The 22940-nt window shown below is 42.7% G+C and overlaps 1 protein-coding gene across 1 annotated transcript in view; it reads left to right on the forward strand.

The window, feature by feature from the left end:
- LOC121579196 (myosin heavy chain, fast skeletal muscle-like) overlaps positions 1 to 21875 on the forward strand; it is a 35740-nt gene extending 13865 nt beyond the window's left edge. The window contains exons 20-39 of the mRNA XM_045218293.1: positions 964 to 1219; positions 1470 to 1712; positions 2029 to 2205; positions 2304 to 2449; positions 2635 to 2725; positions 5327 to 5716; positions 5818 to 5944; positions 6122 to 6240; positions 6394 to 6590; positions 6741 to 6924; positions 7060 to 7225; positions 7552 to 7676; positions 7854 to 8162; positions 18747 to 18950; positions 19058 to 19183; positions 19311 to 19481; positions 20076 to 20180; positions 20269 to 20364; positions 20816 to 20947; positions 21755 to 21875. Coding sequence (XP_045074228.1) covers positions 964 to 1219; positions 1470 to 1712; positions 2029 to 2205; positions 2304 to 2449; positions 2635 to 2725; positions 5327 to 5716; positions 5818 to 5944; positions 6122 to 6240; positions 6394 to 6590; positions 6741 to 6924; positions 7060 to 7225; positions 7552 to 7676; positions 7854 to 8162; positions 18747 to 18950; positions 19058 to 19183; positions 19311 to 19481; positions 20076 to 20180; positions 20269 to 20364; positions 20816 to 20947; positions 21755 to 21775 — 3385 coding nt within the window. The 3' untranslated portion in view covers positions 21776 to 21875. The remainder of the gene's footprint in view (positions 1 to 963; positions 1220 to 1469; positions 1713 to 2028; positions 2206 to 2303; positions 2450 to 2634; positions 2726 to 5326; positions 5717 to 5817; positions 5945 to 6121; positions 6241 to 6393; positions 6591 to 6740; positions 6925 to 7059; positions 7226 to 7551; positions 7677 to 7853; positions 8163 to 18746; positions 18951 to 19057; positions 19184 to 19310; positions 19482 to 20075; positions 20181 to 20268; positions 20365 to 20815; positions 20948 to 21754) is intronic.
- The last annotated feature ends 1065 nt before the right edge of the window (positions 21876 to 22940 follow it).

Consider the following 22940-nt stretch of genomic DNA (forward strand, 5'->3'; position numbering starts at 1 on the left):
CCACCAGATTAGATTGGCAACAGCCACGCGGTGTGAAGCGTTTGTATGGCCTGTGCAGAGAGGAGAGAGCAGGGATAGACAGACACATAGTTGACATGGCTACAATAATGCAAAGGAGATCGGAATGAAATTAACTAAACATCTGGGAAAGCGAGAGAGCGGGGCCTCCCTCACTTACGTTTCACTGAAACACTCAAATATAACTCTCCCAACTTCCACTTTAGAAATTATAATTGTTGTAAACTACAGCGGTTCAATGTTTCAAGTTCAGCTAGCTAACTTGGTACACCGAATCATATGACGCCAAAGCCAACTAGCATGCCAGCCTCCAATAACACGGTTTAGCACCAATACTCGGTTACAACAAACCACCTGTGTGTTAACACGCCAAGCAGATCATTTGTGTCCGTGTCTAACGTTGTGTAAAGTTTTGGGGTAGTTTTGACAGTTTGAGTGAGTACGTCGTCATGAATGACCAACTCCTTGAAAAGCCACCATCAGACCAACTCCTTGCAGTTTCTTTGAAGTCTGCAGTTCACACTATTTTCTTCAAAATGTATATTTTTACCCTTTAGTGTGTGTACTTTACTGTATTTATACTTGGGATATCGCTTTTCCACAGGAAAAGTTCTTAAAATCACTGGAGGAGATCTTTAAGCATGCCACTCACCATGCCACTCACCATGCCATTCACCATGCCACTCACCATGCCACTCACCATGCCACTCACCATGCCACTCACCATGCCACTCACCATGCCACTCACCATGCCACTCACCATGCCACTCACCATGCCACTCACCATGCCACTCACCATGCCACTCACCATGCCACTCACCATGCCACTCACCATGCCACTCACCATGTCACTCACCATGCCACTCACCATGCCACTCACCATGCCACTTACCATGCCACTCACCATGCCACTCACCATGCCACTCCATCCTTTCTGTCGACCAGAGATTCTGTCTTCACCATCCAGTACAACATCCGCTCATTCATGAATGTGAAGACCTGGCCATGGATGAAGGTGTACTTCAAGATCAAGCCCCTGCTGAAGAGTGCTGAGACTGAGAAGGAGCTGGCCAACATGAAGGAGAACTATGAGAAGATGCAGACGGACCTGGCCAAGGCTCTGGCCAAGAAGAAGGAGTTGGAGGAGAAGATGGTGTCCATGGTGCAGGAGAAGAATGACCTGGCGCTTCAAGTCGCAGCTGTGAGTGAGCAACGACCCTCATTAGAGCACATTTATACACAAATGAACATAGACACGACCACAATCACACAAACATCTGCACATGTGAACACACGCACACTTTGGCAATCTCAAACAAATGTATTGCCCATGGTATATATTTATATTTCATGCATTTAAATGCATTTGCTCTGACCTATTTGACCAAACTAAGTCTATGTTTTGATACACAAAGAGAGGCCAATGATATTTTCTCCTGCTCCGAAACCAGGATTCAGAGAATCTGAACGATGCTGAGGAAAGGTGCGAGGGGCTCATCAAGAGCAAGATCCAGCTGGAGGCCAAACTCAAAGAGACGACTGAGAGGCTGGAGGATGAGGAGGAGATGAATGCTGAGTTGACTGCCAAGAAGAGGAAGCTGGAGGATGAGTGCTCAGAGCTGAAGAAGGACATTGATGACCTGGAGCTCACCCTGGCCAAAGTGGAGAAGGAGAAGCACGCCACTGAAAACAAGGTTTCGTCTAACCAAACAATAATCCAAACAATAATCAACTCAAAACAGAAAAGGAATTCAAGTTTTTTTGTGGGTGCTGTAAAAACTAAGACACAAAATAGTGGAATTTCATTTGTAGGGTAATCCACACATTCATTACATGTTCTTTTCCCCCCTCGTTTATGACTTCCCCTCAATACACCGGAATGAAGTACAGTGCCATCTAGTGTTGAATCTATAGTACAGCACTTGTTGACACACTTCTAATATTAATTAAACTAAATATCCCCTTCATGGTGAAGTGACCAAAGACTAATTTTGTTGTTGCCGTTTTCAGGTTAAAAACCTGACAGAGGAGATGGCGTCTGTGGATGAGAGTGTTGCCAAGCTGACCAAGGAGAAGAAAGCCCTCCAAGAGGCCCACCAGCAGACACTGGACGACCTGCAGGCAGAGGAGGACAAAGTCAACACTCTGACCAAGGCCAAGACCAAGCTGGAACAGCAAGTGGACGACGTGAGTGGAGTTTGACATTTTGGCCATGATAGTATGTAAGATGATATTATCTTCAATTGTTTAGATTTGACCAATATATGTGTATTTTTATCTTGTAGCTTGAGGGTTCTCTGGAGCAAGAGAAGAAGCTCCGTATGGACCTTGAGAGAGCCAAGAGAAAGCTGGAGGGAGATCTGAAACTGGCCCAGGAGTCCATAATGGACCTGGAGAATGACAAGCAGCAGTCTGATGAGAAAATCAAGAAGTAAACACAAATCAATGACCACAGTATTACCTGCCATCTTGATCAAAATAATGGTTGTTATTGGCTCATTCTTGTAATTATGAATTTGTATGTGATTCTTAAAAGCAAAGAGAATGGTAATATAGGCTCCCTTTACACTATCTAACCAAATCAAACTTTGCAATCAACGTGTTTGTGTTTGTTAGGAAGGAGTTTGAGACCACCCAGCTCCTCAGCAAGATTGAGGATGAGCAGTCTCTGGGAGCTCAGCTGCAGAAGAAGATCAAGGAACTCCAGGTACAGTACAGGATCTAAGCTCCTGTACAGGAAAGCACACACCTGAATCATTTCCTGAAAAAAACGGACACATTTCTTCTGGTAGCACACATTCTATCTGGTTGCTTCTGACGGCTCAGTAAGATGGTAAGAGTAACAGGCTAGGAAACAATGTCACCACCGGTAAATCTACGTTAATCGAAAATTTCAACAAGCATTTTGCTACGGCTGGCCATGCTTTCCACCTGGCTACCACTACCCCGGCCACCAGCTCTGCACCCTCCACTGCAACTTGCCCATGCCCCCCCTCCCCGCTTCTCCTTCACCCAAATTCAGATAGCTGATGTTCTGAAAGAGCTGCAAAATCTGGACCCCTACAAATCAGCTGGGCTAGACAATCTGGACTCTTTCTTTCTAAAATTAGCCGCCGAAATTGTGGCAACCCCTATTACCAGCCTGTTCAACCTCTCTTTCGTATCGTCTGAGATCCCCAGAGATTGGAAAGTTGCCGCGGTCATCCCCCTCTTCAAAGGGGGTGACACTCTAGATCCAAACTGTTACAGACCTATATCCATCCTGCCCTGCCTTTCAAAAGTATTTGAAAGCCAAGTTAACAAACAGATCACCGACCATTTCGAATCCCACCGTAACTTCTCCGCTATGCAATCTGGTTTCCAAGCTGGTCATGGGTGCACCTCAGCCACGCTCAAGGTCCTAAATGATATTATAACTGCGATCGATAAAAGATAGTACTGTGCAGCCGTCTTCATCGACCTGGCCAAGGATTTCGACTCCGTCAATCACCGCATTCTTATCGGCAGACTAAATAGCCTTGGTTTCTCAAATGACTGCCTCGCCTGGTTCACCAACTACTTCTCAGATAGAGTTCAATGTGTCAAATCGGAGGGCCTGTTGTCTGGACCTCTGGCATTCTCTATGGGGGTGCCACAGGGTTCAATTTTCGGGCCGACTCTATTCTCTGTGTATATCAATTATGTCGCTCTTGCTGCTGGTGACTCTCAGATCCACCTCTATGCAGACGACACCATTTGTATACATCTGGCCCTTCATTGGACACTGTGTTAACAAACCTCCAAACGAGCTTCAATGCCACACAGCACTCCTTCAGTAGCCTCCAACTGCTCTTAAACGCTAGTCAAACTAAATGCATGCTCTTCAATCGAACGCTGCTTGCACCCGCCCGCCTGACTAGAATCATTACTCTTGGCAGGTCTGACTTAGAATATGTGTACAACTACAAATACCTAGGTGTCTGGTTAGACCGTAAACTCTCCTTCCAGACTCACATTAAGCATCTCCAATCCAAAGTTAAATCTAGAATCGGCTTCCTATTTCGCAACAAAGCCTCCTTCACTCATGCTGCCAAACATGCCCTTGTAAAACTGACTATCCTACCGATCCTTGACTTCGGTGATGTCATTTACAAAATAGCCTCCAACACTCTACTCAGCAAATTGGATGTAGTCTATCACAGTGCCATCTGTTTTGTCACCAAAGCCCCATATACTACCCACCATTGTGACCTGTACGCTCTCGTTGGCTGGCCCTCGCTACATATTTGTCGCCAAACCCACTGGCTCCAGGTCATCTATAAATCACTGCTAGGCAAATCCCCACATTATCTTAGCTCATAGGTCACCATAGCAACACCCACCTGTAGAATGCGCTCCAGCAGGTATATCTCACTGGTCATCCCCAAAGCCAACACCTCTTTTGGCCACCATTCCTTCCAGTTCTCTGCTGCCAATGACTGGAACGAACTGCAAAAGTCTCTGAAGCTGGAGACTCTTATCTCCTTCTCTAACTTTAAGCATCAGTTGTCAGAGCAGCTTACCGATCACTGCACCTGTACACAGCCTTTCTGAAATTAGCCCACCCAACTACCTCATCCCCATATTGTTATTTATTTTGCTAATTTGCACCCCAGTATCTCTATTTGCACATTATTTCGCACTATGGCCTATTTATTGCCTTACCTCCATAACTTACTACATTTGCACACACTGTATATAGATTTTCTATTGTGTTATTGACTGTACGTTGTGTTTATCCCATATGTAACTCTGTGTTGTTGTTGTTTTTATCGCACTGCTTTGCTTTATCTTGGCCAGGTCGCAGTTGTAAATGAGAACTTGTTCTCAACTGGCTTACCTGGTTAAATATAGGTAAAAAAAAAAAATTTTAAAGAATGGAAGATGGTGCTTCATGATGGTGCTTCTTTCGATGGAAAGATGGTGCTTCTTACCATTGTTAGTTCCGCCCTTGGGACACTGTCTAATGAATATAGTAAATATGTTAGTGTAACTGGCTATGTATTAACACATTTATGCTAAATATGCTAGACATACTATGCGGTCCTCTGTAGCTCAGCTGGTAGAGCACGGCGCTTGTAACGCCAAGGTAGTGGGTTCGATCCCCGGGACCACCCATACACACAAAAAAAAAAAAATGTATGCACGCATGACTGTGAGTCGCTTTGGATAAAAGCGTCTGCTAAATGGCATATTATTATTATTATTATTACTATTATTATGTAGTGAGGTTCAATTGTTTCAACTCTATTGTAGTGTTCATCCCCCCTGCTCCTGCCCCCTGTTCTAGGCCCGTATTGAGGAGCTGGAGGAGGAAATTGAGGCTGAGCGTGCTGCCAGGGCTAAGGTTGAGAAGCAGAGGGCCGATCTCTCCAGGGAACTTGAGGAGATCAGCGAGAGGCTGGAGGAGGCCGGAGGCGCCACTGCTGCTCAGATTGAGATGAACAAGAAGCGTGAGGCTGAGTTCCAGAAGCTGCGTCGGGATCTTGAAGAGTCCACCCTGCAGCACGAGGCCACAGCTGCCGCTCTGCGCAAGAAGCAGGCCGACAGTGTGGCTGAGCTCGGGGAGCAGATCGACAACCTGCAGCGTGTCAAGCAGAAGCTGGAGAAGGAGAAGAGTGAGTACAAGATGGAGATTGATGACCTCTCCAGCAACATGGAGGCTGTCGCCAAGGCTAAGGTGAGTAGTGATGTTTTGGTCAAGCAGTGTTGAGGAGGGTCAGCTACATTACCATTCAAGTAAACTGAAGTTGACAGGAGTCGCATATGATTCACTAACAGGGCAATCTGGAGAAGATGTGCCGTACTCTTGAGGACCAGCTGAGCGAGATCAAGACTAAGAATGATGAGAATGCTCGCCAGGTCAACGACATCAGCGGACAGAGGGCCAGACTCCTGACAGAAAATGGTACCATCAACAATGAACAACAAACCAAACCAATGTAGTTCACCTCAGTAGTAAACAATAACATGTGTTTGGGCTGTAAATTCAGTCCACATAGTTTCTGCCCTACGATACCTCAAATACATTTTCAATCTTAGAGAACAGAGACCCCATTAACAAGAGGTCACTATTTCCCTGCAGGTGAGTTTGGCCGTCAGCTGGAGGAGAAGGAAGCCCTGGTGTCTCAGCTTAACAGAGGAAAACAGGCCTTCACCCAGCAGGTAGAGGAACTGAAGAGGCAGATTGAGGAGGAGGTCAAGGTAAGGGACCCAAAATGGAAACCACCCACCACAATTTAGAGCTCTATATACATATAGACGGTGACTACGCCACCCTCAGAGACTTCTACTGCCATTTGTTTTACTCTCTATCTAATCTCTCTTTGTCTTTGTCTTTCTTGCTTTCTTTCTCAGGCTAAAAATGCACTGGCCCACGGTGTCCAGTCTGCCCGCCATGACTGTGACCTCCTGAGAGAGCAGTTTGAGGAGGAGCAGGAGGCCAAGGCAGAGCTGCAGCGCGGCATGTCTAAGGCCAACAGTGAGGTGGCTCAGTGGAGGACTAAGTATGAAACTGATGCCATCCAGCGCACAGAGGAGCTGGAGGAGGCCAAGTGAGTTGCACGCAGTTGCAAAAAATCAAATAAATGGTGTGGATGGTGAGGGTGATAGGGGGCTCTGAGAAAATGTTATGTCAATATGTAGTGCAACATTTGTTTCACAACAAATTGCTCACCATAACACCACCTTCTGTTGTCCAACAGGAAGAAACTGGCCCAGCGTCTGCAGGAGGCTGAGGAGACCATTGAGGCGACCAACTCAAAGTGCGCCTCCCTGGAGAAGACCAAGCAGAGACTGCAGGGAGAGGTGGAGGACCTCATGATTGACGTTGAGAGAGCCAACGCAATGGCCGCCAACCTTGACAAGAAGCAGAGGAACTTTGACAAGGTGAACATTTATAAACCTCACTCTAGGTGATATTTTCTGTCTGCTATTTGATCAGTTGTAGTATAATTGTAGCATATTTCTCAATCAAAACTCTCCATCAATGCGTTCTAATGAAAATCCCATGTATTTCCCTAGGTTCTGGCAGAGTGGAAGCAGAAGTATGAGGAGGGTCAGGCTGAGCTGGAAGGAGCTCAGAAGGAGGCTCGCTCTATGAGCACTGAACTCTTCAAGATGAAGAACTCCTACGAGGAGGCTCTGGATAATCTGGAGACTCTGAAGAGAGAGAACAAGAACCTGCAACGTGAGCATTTGACAGCAGTTATATTTGACTGATGTTTGACTAGTGTTTGAAAATGGAATTAACTGTAATCATCAACATTATATCAAAATTACTATTAAACCATCTCAGAATTTTCATGTAAAGTATAAAATGTTATTTTTTGGAACTTGTAATTGGTATTCCTTTGAATAGCCCAAGAATGTGGGGGGCAATTAGATTTGGAAGACAGTATGAAATGCTGTTAATTAATTAACTGTTATTATGATTCATTATAAACTTCAGTGCATTGGTGATATCCACTGTGGAAATCTCTATAGTATAATCTGCTCCTGTGTTTGTGTGTGCAGAGGAGATCTCTGACCTGACTGAGCAGATCGGAGAGACTGGCAAGAGCATCCATGAGCTGGAGAAGGCTAAGAAGACCGTGGAGACAGAGAAGTCTGAGATCCAGACCGCTCTGGAGGAGGCTGAGGTACAAACTACAGCTGTTTGATAGGAAAAGCAGTGTTACACTAGCCAATGCCAGCTACAGTCTAATGCTCCCCTTTATTGGTGTTTATTGTAGTCATTTATACAGTATGTAATTCCTTGTGTTATACACATCCAAATGTATTGAGCACAATTCACCTGACTGCTTCTCTTTGTCCAGGGCACACTGGAGCACGAGGAATCCAAGATTCTGCGTGTGCAGCTGGAGCTGAACCAGATCAAGGGTGAGGTGGACAGGAAGCTGGCTGAGAAGGACGAGGAGATGGAACAGATCAAGAGGAACAGCCAGAGGGTGGTTGACTCCATGCAGAGCACCCTGGACTCTGAGGTCAGGAGCAGGAATGACGCCCTGAGGGTGAAGAAGAAGATGGAGGGAGACCTGAATGAGATGGAGATCCAGCTGAGCCACGCCAACAGGCAGGCCGCTGAGGCCCAGAAACAGCTGAGGAACGTCCAGGGACAGCTCAAGGTAAAGGGACTGGGACATCAGGCTCAACAACCTGAACATGGGGAGGGATTTGTTTGTGAATCAGTAGAAAATAATAGAAAATAGGAATGGAATAGAGACTAATACACTGTAATACATTGTACACTCTTAGAAGTAAAGACTAATCCACTGTACACTCTTAGAAGTAAGGACTAATACACTATACACTCTTTGAAGTAAAGACTAACACACTGTATACTCCTAGAAGTAAAGACTAATACAATGTACACTCTTAGAAGTAAAGACTAAACCACTGTACACTCTTAGAAATAAAGACTAATACACTGTACACTTTTAGAAGTAAATACTAATCCACTGTACACTCTTAGAAGTTATGACTAATCCACTGTACACTCTTAGAAGTAAAGACTAATAAACAGTACACTCTTAGAAGTAATGACTAATACACTGTACACTCTTAGAAGTAAAGACTAATACACTGTACACTTTTAGAAGAAAATACTAATCCACTGTACACTCTTAGAAGTAATGACTAATCCACTGTACACTCTTAGAAGTAATGACTAATCCACTGTACACTCTTAGAAGTAAAGACTAATAGATTGTAGTACACTGTACACTCTTAGAAGTAATGACTAATACAATGTACACTCTTAGAAGTAAAGACTAATACACTGTACACTCCTAGAAGTAAAGATGAATACATTGTAGTACACTGTACACTTTTAGAAGTAATGACTAATACAATGTACTCTCTTAGAAGTAAAGAATAATACACTGTACAGTCCTAGAAGTAAAGACTAATACATTGTAGTACACTGTACACTCTTAGAAGTAAAGACTAATACATTGTAATACACTGTAATATACTATAATACACTGTAATACACTGAAATACCCTGTAATATACTATAATACACTGTAATACACCATAATACACTGTAATACACTGTAATATACTATAATACACTGTAATACACCATAATACACTGTAATACACTGTAATATACTATAATGCACTGTAATACACCATAATACACTGTAATACACTGTAATACACTGTACACTCTTAGAAGTAAAGGTGCCTGGAATAATCTTTTGGGTTGCTGCTCCTGTGGAACCTTTCTCGTTGAAAAAGTTTCAATGATGATCCCCTCTGAAATGGCTATTCATAACTCCTGTCTAAAGTTTCAAACCGGAACCTTTTTGTGATGGGAGGGGTTATATTTTGAACCATTTTAATAATATATTGTAGAGGTGGCAGCCTATCAGATTGGAGACGTGGCTTATTGTAGGATAATTTTTTCGTCAACCATTAGCATAAATGTAATTCCTGTTCATCACCTTCAGTTTAAAAACTGCAAATTAAAATGTTCCTTGAATATTTATGCAAATTACATATTCTAATTGAGTAATTTTAACTTTGTGATTTGCTCATGGGCAACTCATACACCTCCATTGGCCTCATTGAAGCTACAAAACTGTCAGTGTTCAATATTAACATGTGATGATGTTACACCCCTGAAAAAGGGGAGAAATAATCACGAACGTGACGCAGTTATGTTTCCTCACTGACAAATTTAGTGTAATGATTTTACAAAAATACCACATTTTACAGAACAACAGATCTACAGGAACCAGAGTTTTGTAGGGTACAAAGCTTATTCAAGTCACAACAGCATAAACTGTAATTCACTAAAACATATACAAATGTTTCAATATAACTGTCAAACACAAAGTAGCTTTAGCTCAGTAACCCATAACTACATTTATCAACCATGTCAACAAAGTATTCGAAACACATTATACAAATAACCCCAAATATATTATTAACAACGCACATATTCATTCACAATTAGCATAAAATGGCAGCTACTCTCAGTACGAAGCTATATCGCTGCAACCAAGCAGATTACAGTCACACACGCACCTAATAACTCTCTTCAACTTAACTCTAACTTCCTCAAGATGTTACTAACACATACCTTAAACTCTCTTCACAGGTTAGCAAGTTATTACATTCAAATTAACTCGTTTTATATCAATAACGTACCTGAAAAAGGGGAGAAATAATCACGAACGTGACGCAGTTATGTTTCCTCACTGACAAATTTAGTGTAATGAGAAAAAGACCGCGATTTCCCCAGGAAGTTGGGTGGAGACCAGAGCAATCGATCTCAGGCTCATAGATTAAGAGCATTTAGTAGATCACAGATGAACACTTTTACCCTTAAATTAGGCACCACAAAATAAAGTAGTCAATATAACGTTTACACATTCCTCTTACAATGATTTACCCTTTTACACTTGACGGATTTTAAACACATTTATGCATTTTATCAATCTCTATGAACTAGTACTGGATGCATAATCTTTTTAACCTTAGATATTTTAAGATCCTTACATACCATGAACTTACTAATACTTTTTAGTGTATAACAGGCTATGAATATGTCCTTTAACCTGTCACACTCTCCCCGACAAAATAAATGTTGTCCCAACATTACCAACATTATCTTCATAAACAGTCTATAAGCACTGGACGTAGAAAATCCTCTTCTGTAAGATAGTCCTTGAGCAGAGGTCAAAGTTCACAGTTCAAATAGAACCAAGAAGTTATATTCACAGTCCATATCTGTTGACCAGCTGTATAAACAGTCCATAAGCAGTCTTTTCTCATACTATTGTCAACAGTCCATCAGTTTTAATGATCTATATGCATAGTCTGCTAATTGTCTTGTGAAAGTCTGTGAAATCAGTCAGTAGTCCATGGTCAAACATGTCAACTCTGTCTGTGGCCTCAAGTTTGCTGAAGTCCATACATGTAGGGTGGCTGAAGGTAATATCCCTGTAGTGATGGCAGCCATGGAACCAGTCCTGGTGCAGGGTAGACAGGGAACAACTGTGGCTGTGGCTGTATACTGTAGCAGGAAGGGATACCAAGCTGATCATAGGTGATACGTCTTGGAGGGTGTCTCTCTCTTTGTGGCAGCTGGTAAGCTGGTTCCTCAGGTTCAGCAGCAGCAGTTAATGAAGGAAAGGCACTTAGTGGACGATCATCCAGCACATTTTCAGCAGGCAAGTTCATCTCCTCAGCAGGCAGTTCTTTAACTGTTGTTTTCTCCTCCAGCTGATTTTCAACAAGAGGCTGTGCTGGTAGCGTATCAGGAACTGGCACCGCAACTGTTTGTTTCACTGGTGGGGGCCTGTTTTCCGACTCTCTCGCTGGTTCAGCATACCTCTCAGGTACTGTAGGAAATGTGGGGACCTGTAGCGGCTCATGATGAAGGTCATATTCATCCCCGCTGTCTTCATCAGAATCTAGAGGCTGTGATCCAGGCTGATGTCTCTTTTTCTTACTTTTGTCATCTTTAGTCATTTCTGGTTGTCTCTCAAAAGGTAAGTAGTCACAGGACATGAGCAGGTTTCTGTGCAGGACCCGGGAGCGTCCCCTACCCTTTTCTGGTCTCAACTCATAAATCGGCAGGTCTGAACCCATTTGTCTCACTACTGTGTGAATTTGATCTTCCCAATAGTTACGGAGTTTGCCTGGTCCTCCTCTTGGTGTCAGGTTTTTAATCAGAACTCGCTCGCCAGGCTGTAGCACTGAACTCCTAACTTTAGTGTCATAGTACTTTTACTTCTTTCAGCAGCTTTCTGAGCATTTTCATTTGCAATGGCGTATGCTTCTTCCATTCCTCGTTTCCAGTTCTCCACGTAGTCTCGCTGGTTACTGGAACCTGCCTCTGTGCACAATCCAAAGAACATATCAACTGGAAGCCTGGGTGATCTCCCAAACAGAAGATAAAATGGTGAATAGCCAGTCACTTCGCAACGGGTGCAGTTATAGGCATAAACCAGTTTGTTTAGAGACTCCTTCCAGTTTGACTTTTGTGTCTCAGTTAGTGTCTTTAGCATTTGCAACAATGTTCTGTTCATTCGTTCCACTTGACCGTTCCCCATCGGGTGGTAGGGTGTTGTTCTGGACCCCGCCATGCCACTGAGTTTCTTTAACTGATGGAACAACTGATTTTCGAATTCTCCCCCTTGGTCATGGTGGATGCGGGAGGGGAACCCAAACTTCAGGGCAAAGTCATTGAAGATGAGATTTGCAGCAGTTTTTCCTGACTTTGATGTGGTGGCGTAGGCTTGAGTGTAACGTGTAAAATGATCAACAATCACGAGGATGTACTCATATCCCCCCTTTGCATCTGTCGAGATGGAGGAAATCTATACATACCAGTTCAAATGGCTGTGTTGTCACAATGTTTGTCAGAGGAGCTCTTGTTTCATGGCCTGGCTTTTTCTGCTTGACACAGCTACAAGTTTTAGTCACATAGTGCTCAATGTCAGATTGCATATAAGGCCAGAAGAAGCGGTCACGTACTAGTGATACAGTGCGGTCAGTACCTTGGTGTCCCATGTTATTGTGCAACTCTTCCATCACTTTACCTTTGTACTGCTCTGGTAGAACTAACTGCTTGCGGGCTGTAGTGATTCTGTAAAGAATACCATCACTGTCGATTGTCAATTTGTCCCATTCTCTGAATAGGCATTTTGTCTTTGGACTGAATTCCTTTTGCTCTTTAACTGGCGGTTTGGAACCAGACAGCTTGAAATCGAGCACAGGACGGATGACCGGATCAGACTCTTGTGCCTCTCTTATCCCCTCTTTTGGGATCGAGCTGATTGTTGCTGTAGTTGTCTCACCTTCAGCTGATACTGACATAGATGCAGCTGAAATTGACCAAGGCACAAAAGGCTCTTTCTGTACCTCTACTGCTTGTATAGTGGCGGCAATGGTGTCTGGTGGAAGCTCCTCAGAACATTCTCTCATCAGTGACTCTACATCCAGTGGCATCCTTGACAAAGCATCTGCATCACCGTTCTCTCTGCCTGGCCTGTACTTTATTGTAAAGTGGAAATCAGCCAATTCTGCAACCCACCTGGAAGTGGTTGCGTTCAGTTTTGCAGTAGACAGAATGTAGCTCAGCGGGTTGTTATCACTGTATACAGTGAAGGTCGGAGCATAGTACAAATAATCATGGAACTTATCAGTGATTGCCCATTTTAGAGCTAGAAATTCTAGCTTGCCAGAGTGGTAGTGATAGTTCTTCTCAGCTGCTGTTAAGGTTCGAGAGCCATAAGCAATGACCCTAAGCTTCCCATCTTGCTCTTGATAAAGAACTGCTCCCAAGCCTTGGTGTGACGCATCAGTGTGTACAACAAATGGCTGAGTGAAGTCAGGGAAACCTAAGACTGGTGGGTGAAGCAGACACTCAATCAGCTGTTCAAGTGCCTGTTGATGCTGGTCAGTCCACAGGATTGGCTTGTTTGAGGGCACCACATGACTTACTTTCTTTGTTTTTGCTTTCCGTGGGTGGTCAGGTAATTTCTCTGAATCTGCTTTCAGGAGGTCATACAGACAGCTGGCCCTCCTAGAAAAGTCCTTGATGTACTGTCTGTAGTAAGTGAGTAAACCAAGCATTTTTCTGAGCTGGCCCACAGTCTGTGGTCTGATCTCTTTCAATGCTCTTACTGCTTCAAAATCGGCTGGGTCAACTTTGCTGCCGTCTGCAGACACTATTCTGCCCAAATAACGGACCTGGGGTTTAAAGAGATCACACTTACTTGGCTTGAGTTTGATGCCATACTCTCTGAGACGCTGCAAAACCTTTTGCACATCATTCACATGGCTGTCGAAAGTTTTACTGAAAACTAGCGTGTCGTCCAGATAAGGAATGCAGATGTTGTCCCGGAGCCCTTCCAAACATTCCTCCATACAACGCTGAAAAGCTGCAGGAGCGTTCATGAGGCCGAATGGCATACGTATCCACTCATAGAGTCCCCATGGGGTCACAAATGCTGTCAGTGATCTGCTTTCTTCCGAGATGAACCCTTGGTGATATGCTTTTCCCTGATCTAAAAGGGAGAACCAGGAATTACCACCTAAACTGTCCATGATGTCCTGGACCCGAGGGATGGGCTGGCGGTCGGGATGTGTCTTTCTGTTCAGGTCTCTGTAATCTATACACAACCGGAGGGTCCCGTCCTTCTTCCTAACACAAACGACAGGTGAAGAATATGAAGAGTTTGACTTCCTAACCCAACCCTGGGCTATGAGGTCATGAAGGTAACCCTTCATCTCCTGATACAGTGGCCTGGGCACTGACATGTATGTGCGCTTGACTGGTTCAGAGTCCTTTAGAGAAATAGTCATTTTCAATCGTTCAATGCAGCCAATGTCATTGTCTGATCTGGAGAAGGAGTGACACTCTTCTCTAAGCATTTTCCTAACAACCTCTCTCTGTTCTTCGGTTAGGTGACTTAAACCTACTGGTGGATCCCACTGTTCAGTAGCAGTACATGGAGTTTGAACACTAGTGTGATTCACTGTGGCTGGGGTGACAGCTTTTTCAAAGACTTGGGCAGGTAACACAGTCATAATGGTTTGTACTGTACCGATTATGGTGCGTCCTAGCAGGGCAATGTCGTGGTCAGTGGGGTTAGAGACATCAAGCATGACAACTGGAAAAACACCTTTCTTAACTCTGACTAGTGTGTCAAAGAACTCAAGTTCATCTGGCCACTGCGGGTTCAGGTCTGGCTGGAAAAGCATTGTCATGTCATCTTTGAAAGGCTGGGAAGCTACCCGGCACTCAATCTGAATGCTACTGTGTTTTGGTACAGCAACCTTCTCTTTCTTGGTCTTCACTGCGTATTCATCTGTCTGTTCTGCGCTAACAGCCTGTATAAAAGCCCTCACCTTATTTCTTTTGAGGCTTGGGAAAGCTTTTTTCACTGTACTGTACCGTTTAGTCTTTTCGGTCATTGTCAGGATGTGCTCAATAACATTGAAACCTATGATGGGATGAGATAGGTGACAGCCTTTCATTACCAGCACTGGGATGATCAGTTCCTTCGTTTGGTCAGTTTCAGAGGCTAACCGAAAAGTTGTTTCAATCCATCCCAGGTACGGCATTTCAGTCCCATTTGCTGCCGTCAATCTTAGATCATCAGGTGAGTCCAGAATTTCTGAAACATCCCTCAGCCTTGCGTTTGGGAGAGATTCCGCTTTCCATCGTTCATCAATGACCGATACCTGAGAGCCTGTGTCCCATAGAGCTTGGAGGTGGTGGCGATTCAGGTGACACTCAACAAGGCACTGTCTACCGACTAGCGAGGTGACCTTATGGGGGGTGGCAACCTTGAGCTAGGGATGGTAAAGAGTGGGCATTTTCTTCTGTACAGGAAAGCTTTTCACAGGTAGAGTCCATTTTCAGGTGAGTGCATTTTTCCTTATGTTTAGTCCAATGTTGGTTTTGACATCCTTTGGAACAGTACAGTGTCTCTTTACATGATGAACATTGTTTCAGGTTCTCAAATGAATCTTCTCTGGCACAATTTGCACATTTCTGGGACTTTTTGGTAGCTACGGTTAACACTTGTCCCTCAGCGGTAACCCTTCCCCGTTTAAAGGGGCCTCTTTGGATGGTCTGACTCCCGGATTTTACATCCAGCTTGAAAATGTTCTCCACTCCCACATCGGAAGCAGTGTGTGCAGCGTGCATCTGTTCTGGCCTGCTGGCAGACAAAACACCTCCTTGGAGCTTGAGCAGAGCGGTTGGTATACAGGTTAGGTGCATATTGATACTGCGCAGGGTCAGGTGCTTGGGGCTGACTGTAGTTGCTGTAATACTGCTGCTGGGAAACAGGTGGCTGGGGGTCCCTATCTGGCCTCCTAACTGGAAGTGGGGCATGGGCATAAGGCGATGACTGAAACATAGGCTGCTGTAATGTCTCCTTAATCTGAGCAATCTCTGCACTGAGACCTTTTAGGGAAGCTACACCTGTCTTAAGTTCAGCTAACTCTGTTAACAGTTCTGCGGGTATCTTAGCTTTGGCTTCCTTCACAGGACACTTTGCAGATGGCGTATCTTCTAACTGAACTACACTTACAGTTGTAGCAGGCTGTGGGGCATTAAAACGCTTTTTGTTTCGTCTTTCTATCTCATTAGCACAAGCAATGTTAAGCTTCTCTAGCAAAACCTCATCTGATGTTTCGCTATCAAGCAGGAGAGGCTGCATGTCTATCCTGATACTGTCACTCTGGAGACCTGTAAGGACTGTGTGTAAACACATGCGCTGGACTAGAGCAGGGTCATACTTAAGCCCTGATTCTGACTCCTGGGACGCAAATAGTACTTTCTGCCTCAAATCTAAGACGCGCATCAGGAAGCTTTGAGGGGTCTCCTTGCTATGCTGTGCTTCTGAAGCTAGCTGTTTGTAAAGCTCTGTTGCACTCTTCTCTTGGAAGTGGGAACGCAGGATGCATCTAAGTGTGGGAAGAGTTAGCTGGGGTTTACCTTCCAAGTAGCTGCGTAGCTGTGAGCCTGGAGAAATAGCCCTGATTACTGCGTCTACTATTTCTACCTCAGGATAGCCTCTGTTAAGTCCATTCTCAATCTGATGGGCAAGGCTGGAAAAAGTCAGTTTATCTTTCTGGCCCGGTTCACCTATCTGACCAGAAATTTTTAACTCTTTGCGCCAGTATGAGCCGGGCTGTGCACTGGGTGAGAGCTGCATGCTCCTCTGAAGATGGGCAGGGGGTTGGGGCTGGCGCAGAGAATCACTGGCTTGGTCTGCAGTACTCTGCTCAGTTCCCACCCCTTGTTGTGGGGTTACAGTTCTCAGTCCCTCTATTCTGTGATGTGTTCTGGCTGTTTCAATATCATGGTCAGTTTGCCCTGTCTTGTTATCTATGCCACTGATCATCTCTGTCATTTTGTCTTTAAGTAGCAATAATTCCGACATGCCGCCATCTTCTAACTCTGCAACTTCCTCTCTTTCAAGGAACATCATAATGTGAGTCATCAATGATATGCGGGATTTGTCTTGAATAACTCTTCTCTGTTCGCCTGATATGTCAAGGAAATCACATACGTCTAGTAACTTGTCTTTAGTCAGGGTGTGCAATTCTCCTACTACCTCTTCCTGTAGTTCTTCCAAGGCGGTTGTCATGTTGACAGGACAGGAGGAACCTTTACTGTGCAGGAGTTGACTCTGAATTAGATGGTCCTTACTGTCTCTGATGGTCTCTCAACGGCCTCAGTTGACACGTACTTAACCCCCAACTTCCAGCTCCCCTCGAACAGCAACACTTTCCTCACTGCAGCCTGCCTGGGTTGTTATGTAGGGATTTAGCTGGCTCAGAATTCAGCGACCAGGATGTGGAAGCCGGACATCTGAGCAGCAATCTCAGCGGAGCCTCCAAAATGTTACACCCCTGAAAAAGGGGAGAAATAATCACGAACGTGACGCAGTTATGTTTCCTCACTGACAAATTTAGTGTAATGATTTTACAAAAATACCACATTTTACAGAACAACAGATCTACAGGAACCAGAGTTTTGTAGGGTACAAAGCTTATTCAAGTCACAACAGCATAAACTGTAATTCACTAAAACATATACAAATGTTTCAATATAACTGTCAAACACAAAGTAGCTTTAGCTCAGTAACCCATAACTACATTTATCAACCATGTCAACAAAGTATTCGAAACACATTATACAAATAACCCCAAATATATTATTAACAACGCACATATTCATTCACAATTAGCATAAAATGGCAGCTACTCTCAGTACGAAGCTATATCGCTGCAACCAAGCAGATTACAGTCACACACGCACCTAATAACTCTCTTCAACTTAACTCTAACTTCCTCAAGATGTTACTAACACATACCTTAAACTCTCTTCACAGGTTAGCAAGTTATTACATTCAAATTAACTCGTTTTATATCAATAACGTACCTGAAAAAAGGGGAGAAATAATCACGAACGTGACGCGGTTATGTTTCCTCACTGACAAATTTAGTGTAATGAGAAAAAGACCGCGATTTCCCCAGGAAGTTGGGTGGAGACCAGAGCAATCGATCTCAGGCTCATAGATTAAGAGCATTTAGTAGATCACAGATGAACACTTTTACCCTTAAATTAGGCACCACAAAATAAAGTAGTCAATATAACGTTTACACATTCCTCTTACAATGATTTACCCTTTTACACTTGACGGATTTTAAACACATTTATGCATTTTATCAATCTCTATGAACTAGTACTGGATGCATAATCTTTTTAACCTTAGATATTTTAAGATCCTTACATACCATGAACTTACTAATACTTTTTAGTGTATAACAGGCTATGAATATGTCCTTTAACCTGTCACAATGACAATACAACAGAACAGATGAACAGGAATTACATTTACTCTGACAGGTGGCCCAAAAAATGTAAGCGTCTTAAACCACGCACCTACTAAGCCATGCCTCCAGGAACTCGTTGCTACATCGAACCATTAAAGGTACCTCCAAGAACCCCTCAACTAACTGAAGGTGCAAATATGACTAGCAATGGTTCAATGAGAAACCCCAGGGGTTTCTTGAGGATCTCCAGGGTTCCTCGAATCACCACTAATTCTAAGAGTGTATAAAGGTCGGAATATTGAGGAACATTTTTACCCATTAACATTTCTCTCACTGATCGCATCGCTCTATTTCCACAAGTCCTAATGAACCTATGTCATTGTGAACCCCAGGATGCCCAATTGCACCTTGATGACGCTGTCCGCCTCTCAGAGGATATGAAGGAGCAGGCAGCCATGGTGGAGCGCAGAAACGGTCTGATGGTGGCTGAAATTGAGGAGCTGAGAGTTGCTCTGGAGCAGACAGAGAGAGGCCGCAAAGTGGCTGAGACTGAGCTGGTAGACGCCAGCGAGCGCGTCGGACTGCTGCACTCCCAGGTACGGGTCAAAAGCCATTTCTAATTAAACACATGGAATTCGGCAATGCTTGCTTTTAGATTTTCGTAATTTCTGAGTCAAACAAATGGCCTTGTTTCCTCCTTCAGAACACCAGCCTTCTGAACACCAAGAAGAAGCTGGAGACTGACCTGGTTCAGGTTCAGGGAGAGGTGGACGACATCGTCCAGGAAGCCAGGAACGCAGAGGACAAGGCCAAGAAGGCCATCACTGACGTGAGTCGTTGAATTACATTAGCTAGATTGCCAATGGTAGCTGGGCTGATTAACCACAACAAATATCTCAGAGGGACATTATGGTTGGTGCCAGTTGATGCATAAATTAAACTAAGTACCATTCCAGGCGGCCATGATGGCTGAGGAGCTGAAGAAGGAGCAGGACACCAGCTCTCACCTGGAGAGGATGAAGAAGAACCTGGAGGTCACAGTCAAGGACCTGCAGCACCGCCTGGATGAGGCTGAGAATCTGGCCATGAAGGGAGGCAAGAAGCAGCTCCAGAAACTGGAGTCCAGGGTGAGTTAACAGCCGGGTGTATTCAAAGACAGACTGCTGGAAATGTATTTGATCATATAAAAAATAAGGTATTTCGGGGGAAATGCCCCCTTAAGGAAAATGTATATTTTCTGACAAAAAAAAGCAACTTTTGGTAAGATTTGAATATGGCATACTGGCAATTTTTTGGAAAATAATTTTTTTATAAGTGCCCCCTGAAGATTAGTGTGTTAAAATACATTGTATACGTTTTATTATTACATTTTTGAGTAATTGACTCTTAAAAGCTAAAGTCTAGGTGTTTAAGCAGTAAGGCATGGAAAGCGCTGGAATTTTTTTTGGTGACATAAAGTGTGTTCTGTTATAGGCAGAGGGCATAAGATTCCCTACACAGGGGCATTGTGTAAGACGATCTCTCTCAATAACCCACCTACATAAGGAAAAGTAGTTGTTTTCATTATAGACCCCTCTAATTAAAATGGTAAAAGTACATAGGAACAGACAACAATTGTGCCTCCTTGACTAGCAGAAGAATATACTTCTGTTTTTACAAAGATTTGTTACGTCTGATTTCACCACCTCACATAAATGCCTACCTTTATTTCTTCCACAAAGGTGCGTGAGCTCGAGACTGAGGTGGAGGCCGAGCAGAGAAGAGGTGTAGACGCAGTCAAGGGAGTCCGCAAGTATGAGCGCAGAGTCAAGGAGCTCACTTACCAGGTAAGAACATGTGCCTTCTTCACACACTAAAGCACACTGGTTTGTGTATTAAACTATGGGGTATTGATTCTTTGATCTTCTCCCACAGACTGAGGAGGATAAGAAGAACGTTGGCAGACTTCAGGACCTGGTAGATAAGCTGCAGTTGAAAGTGAAGGCCTACAAGAGGCAGGCTGAGGAAGCGGTGAGTCACAGACTTAGTCAAATACTCTGAAAGCTTACGTTCCTTAGTAGACATTACAAAACTTCATGTCCAGACAGTTTAGTTGAAGTGTTGCTACTGCACATCAGTCAACAATGACTCAGTTGATAGTGCAAGTAATTGCTGAAGAAATGTATGCACAGTGACTCCTCTGCCTATGTGTTACCAATTTAAAAGAGAGGGGGTTGAATATTATTTAGCTTTGTGCCGGGGGCTGGTCTAGTGGTAGTGCTGCCGCCCCTATATCACATATGCCCCTGGAGGCAGCAGTTTGATCCCTCTGTTCCACCACTCACTTTCTCTGCTATATCATCTATCTCCCTAAATACATTGCTATCCTAAATATATCGATAAAAAAATTAATTTAATTTGCTATCTGAAGCTTCAAACTTTGAATACTGATGTTATACTCTCCTCTGTTTATCTCACCCAGGAGGAAGCAGCCAACCAGCACATGTCTAAGTTCAGGAAGGTTCAGAATGAGCTGGAGGAGGCTGAGGAGCGTGCTGACATCGCTGAGACTCAGGTCAACAAGCTCAGAGCCAAGACCCGCGACACTGGAAAGGTACAGGACTGCTGCTAAACGTACACTTGACTCATGTTCAAATATGACCACATCAAGTTTCCATGTTCATTATTAATACTGATCCATTATATTATATCCAAGTCTATCCATATATTTATCATGTTCATTATTAATACTGATCCATTATATTCTATCCAAGTCTATCCATATATTTATCATGTTCATTATTAATACTGATCCATTATATTCTATCCAAGTCTATCCATATATTTATCATGTTCATTATTAATACTGATCCATTATATTCTATCCAAGTCTATCCATATATTTATCATGTTCATTATTAATACTGATTCATTATATTCTATCCAAGTCTATCCATATATTTATCATGTTCATTATTAATACTGATCCATTATATTCTATCCAAGTCTATCCATATATTTATCATGTTCATTATTAATACTGATCCATTATATTCTATCCAAGTCTATCCATATATTTATCATGTTCATTATTAATACTGATCCATTATATTCTATCCAAGTCTGTCCATATATTTATCATGTTCATTATTAATACTGATCCATTATATTCTATCCAAGTCTATCCATATATTTATCATGTTCATTATTAATACTGATCCATTATATTCTATCCAAGTCTATCCATATATTTATCATGTTCATTATTAATACTGATCCATTATATTATATCCAAGTCTATCCATATATTTATCATGTTCATTATTAATACTGATCCATTATATTCTATCCAAGTCTGTCCATATATTTATCATGTTCATTATTAATACTGATCCATTATATTCTGTATTTCTTCTTACAGGGAAAAGAAGCTGCTGAATAAACAAGACCAAAGTCTGATCAATTTCCTTTGATGCATAAAATATGATTTTCATGGTGAAATGTTGAGCATTGATTAAAAATATGTTGACCTACATAAACTTCCTTTGTGACTGTGGACTTATTACTCAGAAAACAGCTCAAATTCATGAACAGAGCTATGGATGCAAGGACTGACCATCCATAACATCAAAATGATAGTTTTAACCCTTTACACTCTGCGGCATTTACCTATATGGACACGCCAAAATTGAAATTGTTCTAAAATAAAACAAATTATGAGAAGCATATGCATAACCATGGTAGCAATTGAAAAAGAACACTTTGGAGATTGTCTGGAAATACTTAGAACAAAGTTTTCAGGGAATTTTGCCATCGATTATGCATACAATAATCTTGTGTGGAGAGACAACGTAAATATATTTACATTTAAGTCATTTAGCAGACGCTCTTATCCAGAGCCACTTACAGTTAGTGAATACCGTTTTTTTTTTTTTTTTATTTTTTATACTGGCCCCCCATGGGAATTCCACCCTAGCCTACAGACTTTTTTAACATCCCAATGAGATAAAGAAATCCCCATGTTCCTGGAAGAGAAAGTATACATGTCGTTAACATATAATCAACAATCCAAAGATAGTAATTACACACAAAACATCATACATATATCCCCAGTCCTATCTCATCAACAATCATTAACCCCAGCATCGATTTAAAATTGTTTGATACGTCGTGTCCTACTTTACCCCTAACATAATATTATAGGAGACTCCCATCAATCCTTAAAAGAAAACTCCCACTTAGAAGACACTAGATAATAACACATTTTATTAAGTTAACTACACCTTCCACTATAAACCTAGTAATTTAAACGTCGCAAACTGTTGCATTGATGTTTTTTTAAAATATAAACATATTGTTTCATAATCCAAAACCCATAAAAATATGTCTACTTAATTCATCAGGCCAACAGCAACAACTATCTCCCATCGTTCAACGTACTATAAACAAATTATCGTTATCTGAAGTAATAAACAATCATCATAACTCACTGCTGTTTAAACAAACTATATAATGTCATAATAAAATGGTCAATTATCAAATATCGTTCCTTATTCAACTATCGAGACATGTTCTTCATTAGTAAATCATCTCCACAAAGCAATACT

This window comes from Coregonus clupeaformis, unplaced genomic scaffold, assembly GCF_020615455.1.
Source record: "Coregonus clupeaformis isolate EN_2021a unplaced genomic scaffold, ASM2061545v1 scaf1487, whole genome shotgun sequence".
Classification (NCBI taxonomy): Eukaryota; Metazoa; Chordata; class Actinopteri; order Salmoniformes; family Salmonidae; genus Coregonus; species Coregonus clupeaformis.